The 9095-nt window shown below is 35.0% G+C and overlaps 1 protein-coding gene across 1 annotated transcript; it reads right to left on the bottom strand.

Moving 5' to 3' along the window:
* Window positions 1-342: 342 nt before the first annotated feature.
* Window positions 343-4080, bottom strand: LOC111810733 (probable 1-deoxy-D-xylulose-5-phosphate synthase 2, chloroplastic; the record flags this gene model as incomplete). Its single annotated transcript, XM_023697499.1, is given in 9 exon segments — window positions 343-664; window positions 735-1022; window positions 1090-1371; window positions 1451-1758; window positions 1848-2121; window positions 2663-3085; window positions 3170-3334; window positions 3726-3887; window positions 3962-4080. Coding segments are annotated over 9 exon segments (2166 nt in total). The 3' UTR covers window positions 343-490.
* Between the last annotated feature and the right edge of the window lie 5015 nt (window positions 4081-9095).

Here is a 9095-nt window from a genome sequence, read left to right as displayed (position 1 = left end):
TGTATTTACATTAATTGATTTTGTTAACCTTTATATTCTTCGTTTTTAATTTAATCCATTTATTTGTTTATTTTTTTATTATATGAAGACAATCTAAATAATTGCAACAATTCACAAGATCTAAAATACGGTTGTCATTTCTTAAAAATGAAATTAAGATAAAAGAAGAGAGATTTAATATATACCTTAACAAACAGACGAGATCACTATCTCTTTTGGCTTAAATGTGGTTTTATGACCATTTTTATTTTCTCAAATATGATATTTTTGTTTCTTATTTTTTATTTTATTTTGTAGGGTTTTGGGGCGTAGAAACATAAACGGATAGGATTGTTCTTAGCATTTCAAAACTTATTATTATGAACATTGCAGCGGTATGTCCTTATAGCAATCCTTGGTTTGATTTAAAACTGTGTTGGATATTCACTTAGGTAGGATCATAGGATTACATTATCGTTGATGAGTCTGATACATATCATATAGCTTCCTACTAAGAGATTGGCTTCCTGCTGGTAGAAACTTGCACTAAAAGAGCTTCTTTTGATCTTCCCAAAAGAGTTAACACTGTTCCAGCTATGTGTCCAGCCGACAATCCCGCTTCTTCCATCTGGTCTCGTGGCGATCCATGGTCGATGTATCGATCGGGAAGAACCATACTTCTCAACTGCACCATAATTAAGTTGGTATTAATAGAACGAAACGAAACAAAACAAAACAAAATGATTTTGATTTACCTTGAGATGATGATCATCTAAAAGTCCGGTTAAGCTAAGGAAATGGGATACATGAGAGCCAAAGCCTCCAATGGAGCCTTCCTCCACCACAATAAGAATTTCATGTTCCTTAGCCAATTGCTTGAGGAGTTGAGTATCTAGAGGCTTGCAAAATCTGGCATCCGCTATTGTTGGGACAATGCCCCTTGTTTTAAGCAATTCAGCAGCTCCAACACACTGTTGAACTATTGAGCCATACCCCAAGATAGCAACTTTAGTGCCTTCCATCAGTATTCTCCCCTTACCAATCTAATCAATGAAACAAAGAATGTGTTAGATTTTAGTTTGAGATACTATATTGTAATCTCATGCTAACCTCTATTGGAGTTCCTTTGTAGTTTGGAGGAAGATCGACGCCAATCCCGTTGCCTCTTGGAAATCGAAAACAACTTGGTCTATCGTCGATTGCTGCTGCCGTTGCAACCATGTGCATTAGTTCAGCTTCATCAGATGGAGCCATGACAACCATGTTTGGTAAACAAGCCATGTATGTTATATCAAATGCTCCACAATGTGTCGGCCCATCGGCACCGACCAAACCAGCTCGATCCATTGCGAAACGGACAGGTAGTTTCTGAAGGTCTACGTCGTGCACCACCTTCATGACCATGTCATATAGTTAGTAGTTAGGACAATACAACACTGTCTACAACTTGAAAATAACCTTTTGTTGTTACCTGATCAAAGCCTCTTTGAAGGAAGGATGAGTAAATAGCACAAAATGGCTTCAGGCCCTCTGTAGCTAAACCAGCTGCAAATGTAACAGCATGTTGCTCGGCGATCCCGACGTCGAAGCAACGATCTGGAAACTTCTTCTGGAAGTAGTTAAGACCAGTTCCACCACCCATGGCAGCATGGATGGCGACGATTTTGTCGTCGACTTCAGCTTCTTGTATCAGAGACTCAGCAAAGTATTGAGTGTATGAAAGTGTAGGAGATTTTGTCTTGAATTGCTTGCCAGTTTTGGGATCAAACGGGACAACTCCTAAATGTTTGGAAGAGTTGTAAAGAAGTAAGTATTTGAAAGAATGCATGAAACTAAACACGATGTTGTGACTTAGAACAGAGCCTAACCATGCATTTTATCAGCCGCTGCTTCTGCTGGTGCATAGCCCTTCCCTTTTTCTGTAACGATGTGGATCAATACAGGTCCGGGTGCTGGCATTGATTTCACCTTATCAAAAATGGTCACCAAATCTCCCACATTGTGTCCATCCACAGGACCAATATAGTACAAGCCTAGCTCCTCGAAAAATGTCGATCCCGAACCACTGATCATACCTCGTGCATATTCGTCGACTTTTGCTGCAACTTCATGGGCTTGCCCACCAATTTGTCTTGTGATGGTCTTCAAAGAAAGGTATGAAAGTCACTTACACTAATATCGAGGTACTTAAAGTGAGGTATTTTAAAGTGCTCGCAAGAGTCTAAATTTCATGAAGTGCTCGCAAGGAATTGTCAATAATTGTTGAGAGGGAGTCGTCCCACGTTGGCTAATTTAGGGAATGATCATGGGTTTATATAAGGAATACATCTCCATTGGTATGAGATATTTCGGGAAAGCCCAAAAGTAAAGCCATTTGAGCTTATGCTCAAAGTGAACAATATCATACAATTGTGGAGGTTTGTGATTCCTAACATGGTATCAGAGTCATGCCCTTAATTTAGCCATGTGAATAGAATCCTCACTTATCGAGCAAAGAAGTTGTGAGCCTTGAAGGTGTAGTCAAAAGTGACTCACGTGTCGAACAAAGGGTGTACTTTGTTCGAGGACTCCAATGAAGGAGTCGAGCCTCTTGGAATGAGACCTTTTGGAGAAGCTCAAAGCAAAACCACGAGAGCTTATACTCACAGTGGACAATATCATATCATCATGGAGAGTTGTGTACCTTTGCAGCTTCACGAAGCTTTCTAAATTGTGTGCTTGCTTGCAGCTTGGTTAAGGCACCACTCAGTGCACCAACAGGAGTAGCTGGTCCATCAAGTGTAGCAGTAGGCAAGGAGACTTGCTTATTGTCGTTAAGGACAATGATCATGTTGGCATCAAGATAGCCTGCGTTGTTCATTGCCTCGTATGCTTGGCCTGCTGTCATGGCTCCATCTCCAATCACAGAAATGACATTGTTCTTCTTTCCCAAAAGGTCTCTGCCAACGGCCATGCCAAGACCAGCTGATATGCTTGTAGAGCTATGTCCAGCACCAAAAGCATCATGAACACTCTCATCCCTTTTGGGAAACCCAGCAAGCCCTGAAGTTTGCCTTATAGTATGCATTCTTGACCTTCTTCCAGTGAGAATTTTGTGTGGATATGCCTGCAAGAAACACCACCAAAATCAACTCTAATCCTCAAAACAAAGAAGCCTAACAACTTTTTTTTTTTGCTGATTATTATGCACCTGATGCCCAACATCCCATATGATCTTGTCTTCTGGAGTGTTGAACACATGATGCAGCGCCACGGTTAGCTCGACGACGCCTAAACTTGAACTTAAATGACCTCCAGATTTGGATACAGAGAACACAATTTCTGATCTAAGCTCTGCTGCTAGCTGCTCAAGATCCTGAATAAAAGAACTCAAACAACAATGAGAAAGATGAACGAAATTTGAGAGAGCTCATGTAACGACCCAAGCACACCGCTAGCAAATATTGTCCTCTTTGGACTTTTCCTTTCGGATTTCCTCAAGGTTTTTAAAACACGCCCGTTAAGGAGAGGTTTCCACACCCTTGTAAAGAATGTTTCGTTCACCTCTCCAACCAATGTGGGATCTCACAGTTCAAGCCGACCAGTAGCAGATATTGTCCTCTTTAGACTTTTCCTTTTGGGCTTTCCCTCAAGGTTTTTAAAACGCGTTTGCTAGATAGAGGTTTCCACACCCTTATAAAGGGTGTTTCGTTCTCCTCCCCAACCGATGTGGAATCTAACAGCTCAACAACCACCAAGAGTATTACCTCTGTTGACAGATTCTTCATATGAATAGGATAATTGACAGTGTCCAACAAGGGCGTCGCCGGTTTTTCGCCGGAGTAGTCGACGGTCCATCCATCTGTTTGTTTTCCTACCAGATGCATCTCTTCATCATTGGGTTTATTACTCAAAGCTCTCAAACGAAACTGTATTGAGAACAAACAATGGTTAATAGTTGAAGCAAAAGCAAAGAGAAAAAGAGGAGATTTTGAATAATAACCTGTTTTGGTTTAAAAAGCCTTGGCCTTGCAGATTCCAAGAATGGGGAGAAAGTTTGAGTTGGATTGATGAGAAGCTGAGCCACTGCCATAGCTGATGAACCAACACGAACACGAACACGAACAGGCAAATTCAAGGGAAGCTATCTATGCATGCAATGCATCAAAAACAAAGACTTATAAGTTGCCACCAAGACATAGAGAAATTAAGTCATAGGTCAACAACAACACTATAAATCAACTTCCAAAATAACTTAATTGCTCACCATCTTATTCATCTATCAATATGAATGTTCGAGCATTTATTTGTTCTTAAAAGGGGTCGATCTAATGGAGATTTAAAGATGAAGTTAAAGTGAAAAATCTGATTTTTGATACAAGAACGAAGAACGAAGAACGAAGAACGAAGAACGAAGAACGAAAGAACGAAGAAATGGTAGACTTGAAAAGTTTATTTGACTTTAAACGTCCAAGTCTTCCACTCAAATTACAATTGAACAAGAAAACAAACTTTAGTTTGCCTTCTAAATTGATCTAACTTGCAAGACTTTGATAGAAAAAATTAAAATAAATATCTTGTCTAATTTTTTTTTTTAATTATTAAACTTTTATAATTTGATAAACTATGTCATATTTTTTTAAATGAACTTTTTATTAATTTAATGTTGAATTGGTCAAAAATAATTATTGTTAGGTGAGTGAGACAATGTTTTTTCCCACGTCATCAATAAGATTATTCTTTAAANAAAAAAGAAAAAAAAAATCAATTTCAATGTCCAAACCCGTTGGATTTGATTCAAATAAATAAAAATTTTGTAGATTGAATTGATCAAATTAATTTAAATTTATTGTTAATTTTGAAATTTATAATTTTATTTTAAAAAATTTGACTTGATGATCCAAAAATTAACAAAAACACTAATTTCTATAAACATGTTTTTGTTTTTAAAATTTGACCCAACTTTAATAAATAAAAAATAACAAACATAAATTTAAAAATTCAAATTATTATCAAACGAAATTTTTTTTTTTAATTGTTTAAGCGGTAATATTAAACCAAATCGAGTCGAGTTAATAATAATAATAATAATAATAATCGAACGCAACACACCGACCCGATTTGGTTCGGTTTGGTTTAGTAGTATGTTGTCTATTAACACTCGACATTCCTCACTACAACAAATCAAAATTCATTTAATGTCTTTCTGTAATTGTAACTCAACCAATCAAACAACATGCAAACTTAAATTCCATCGTACTTATCCGAACAATAAATAAATAAATATATATATAATATATATACATATATATAACAACAAAACAGACAACAAAAAAAGTTGAAAATCCTCGTTTTATATATAAATCCTTGTTATATATATATATATACATATGTATATGTATATACATACATATAATCTTTATCCAAAACAAAACCAAACCAAACCAAAACTAATAAGTAGGGGGTGAACCAGAAAATTTTTAAGAAAAAAAAACCAATAGAAAGACATTTTCACAACGTAATGTTTATATTACCGAGCTTCCGAAAAACATAACCCATAAACTCGAAATTACAAAAACTAAATCGTTATATAACATTATCAAAAAAATTGCTAGAAGTTTGAGAATTCATACAGAAAAATCGAAGAAGATGGAGAATTGAAAGACACAATCGAGAATGATTTTGAAAGAAAACAACCAAATCGAGAAAACCCAAAAGAATTTAAGGGAAGACGGAGACGGGGACGGAGACGGGGACGGGGACGGGGACGGAGGAGGAGAAGGAACTTACTTAGCTGCAGAGATCTCGAGAGAGAGAGAGAGAGAGAGAGAGACTTGGGAGGCTTGGATGAGTGTGAGGAGCAAGGGAGAGCAATAGAGAGCTTTAAAGGGGTTTGGAAAGTATGGCAAATGCAACGCACCATAGAGGAAGAGGCACATTTAAAGTCCTACTCATAATTTATGGCTTTAAAAGGGAAGTTTTAAGCCTTTGATGCTTGAAATGAACAGATATGGTTTTGAATTTTTGTTTTTGTTTGTAACAAAAAATAAAAAATAAAATGAAAAAAATGAAAGGAGCATCGAACTGCCCTCCCCCATGCAGATACCTTCTATCATACTCTTTGTCATCTTCTTCTCCCATTTTCTCTTCAATTTCTCTTTCAACTTCTCCCACCTTTTCAATTTCTCGTCTCATCATTACCGTTCTAATTATCTTATTGCCAAATCCTTCATTCTCTAGCTTGGTAAGTTACGACTGACTAAGCGTTCTAATACGATACTTGAACTCGAAATTACGATTCGATGTGATTGGATTCTGTAGTTCCAGTCGACGGATTTGGTCCTGAGATCCCACATCGGTTGGGGAGAAGAAAGAAACACCCTTTATAAGGACGTGGAAACCTCTCCTTAGCATACGCGTTTTAAAAACTTTGAAGGGAAAATTCAAAAACGACAATATCTACCAGCAGTGGGCTTTGACCGTTATACTAAAACTTCAAACACCTACTATTTTTAATTTGATTATTCACATTGGTATATTAAATATTATACTAGATCCCAATGTTGTAAGCTTGGTATTTAATAAAAATATTCATCATCGGTAACCATCAATATGAATATGATTATGATTATGATTATTATATTGCTCGGGAGTGACTATAAATCATTAACAATAGATTACTATATATAATTTTTTTTCCTCATTTAAATACAAGAAAAAGTTCGTTTCACATTCTCGAGAATCTCCTATATATCGTTATGTTACCTTATTTGTCTCGAATATTTCGTGAGAGCGAAGATTATTCTCATAGATCAATGCAAATTCTTTCCGCATGTTTTGTAATCACTCACCTGTTTTGTACGAAATTTTTTAGGAATGCACCATATATAAGATTAATTGAAATCAAGTACAAAACTTTGAATTTAGGAGCCGAATGTAAGTCTTCCTTCATCGTAGATTCGATGTTAGTCCTTGTATTCTTCTATACGCTTGCGACATGGCCTAGTCACGCTACTTCTGTTGAACTGTTTCTTAGAGTAAAAATAATTCTTACCGATCAACCCGAGTCATGTTTTATTCTTACTCACGGGTTTCCTAAACAAAAATCACCTATCATAAGATTATTCCAAGTGAAGTACGTATAAGTTCAGAGTTTGTATGACCGAACAACCGAAAATGAATGTGCACTTTTTTGATATAGATAGTAATTACTAATTTTTTTAAAAAAAATTCGATTATGCTTCTATATCTTTAAGATCTCTCGTTTGAATATAATCTTGGAAATAAAGTCAAAGTCGAAGAGACTCGAAAGGAAAAAATGTACAATAGAAACAATGGTAAATGTCGTGCATGGACTTCTATCTCATAGTCAAAGTATTGTCCATTTGACTTTGAATACTCAAGTCTTCCACTAGTTCTTAAAGTGGTAAAGACTTTGCTCTAGAACTTGTCTTCTATTGAAATATTCGAGATGTGATTACTTGTCGATTCATACTTTTATTTCAAACAATCATAGTTAAAACGTGACGGGTGAATCTATTTATTTAGTAAGGAAGATTATCGAATAAAGTGAGTTGACTTCCGTTGAGAGTTTATTTACTTTCAATGAAGTTATAATGACGTATTTATAAGAGGGTTAATCCACGGTTTTTTGACGATATGAACTAGGTCAATTAATGCAACGTTGGGCTCGAGACATGCGTTACACATGCTTCCATAAAGGGGAAAGGCCACCCTGCCTGAATCACGCCCAAGTGATGATTTGGGCCGAACGTTCAATTTGACTTCAATCTCTGTCCCGAGTATTTTTCGAGTTGTGTTTTGGGTCCAACCTTCAAGCTTTACTATCATTGAGCCCATTCTACTTTAGTTTCATCCCTCGTTTTTTAACCCGCTTTTTGTTGTCTCAGAAGTCCAAATTACTTGTAACTTGATTTATTTGTTTTAAATCTTACGAACTCAAAATAATATGTCTTCAAGAACAGACAATGAATGAAGATGCACTTTTCCTGATATATAATTTTCCTAACGTGTTAGTTGTTTGATAATACTATTAATTCTCGACTTTTCAAGAATTTTTATCAATATTAGGAATTCTAATCAATATTTATACATATTTGAAAAAATACCATTTTTTTAATATCTTTCATCACTACTTAATACCATTAAATCACTTGCTAAACTTCTTTATCTGGACGATAAATCCACTATTGAAAAAAAAATGAAGGAGTAGGAAACAATTTTTTCCTTTTAGATAAATGGGGTCAGAGATAAGATTATATTCTCCGTCCCTATCTCCTTCCCTGCCTAATTCCCCACTACTTAATATAAATATATTTTCAACGCATACACATATACACACGCATGCTTTTTGACTATATTAAAAAAAAATTAATTAATGGTAATACTCTAAATGTAATATTTAGTAGATTTTTTTTAATTATTAAAAATTATGTTGTAATATTAAAATTTGAATTTTTAGAAATTATATTGGTAATATATATATGTTTATGAAATATATTGATTTGTTATATAATAAAGATTATATTGAAAAAAATGAAACTTTAAATTAATTATTTTCTTAACGAATAATAAACGGTAAAAAACTATGTGGGAGGAATTCTCTCAAAAATAAAAATAAAAAAAATAAATAATTTTATACCATTTATGGGTATTTCAATCGAAATACGGGAAGGAGGTGGTAGTCAAAAGATACGTCACTTCTGATGAATAAGTGGAAATATTACCTTGTTAATTTATGGCAATGTTATTTTTATGTATGGTCACAACGAGAAAGGATCCATATAAACCAATTATTCAAGCGTTTTCTTGACTTTTTGAGCTATAAAAATGATGAAATAGGTGGTCGGAATGGAGACAGGGAAAACTACCCTTCCCCGTTCCTACCCGCTACATAGACATCTCTAGTCTTGGTACAAAATTGATTTTGAATCCTATAATGGAATTGATAAAAATGGGAGCATCAATGGGTCGGCCTCCTATTTAAGATACCTTATTTGTTAACATTTGTCATCTTCTTCATTACTTTTTTTTTTTTTTTTCAATTTCTCTCTAAATTTCTCCTAAATTTCTCCTATCTTTTTATTTCTCCTTTAACTTTCATTTTTTATTTCTCT

This window comes from Cucurbita pepo, chromosome LG14 (genome assembly GCF_002806865.2).
Source record: "Cucurbita pepo subsp. pepo cultivar mu-cu-16 chromosome LG14, ASM280686v2, whole genome shotgun sequence".
In the NCBI taxonomy this organism is placed as follows: Eukaryota; Viridiplantae; Streptophyta; class Magnoliopsida; order Cucurbitales; family Cucurbitaceae; genus Cucurbita; species Cucurbita pepo.
The sequence above is the reverse complement of the archived record's forward strand: the minus strand, read 5'-3'. Positions and strand labels throughout refer to the sequence as shown.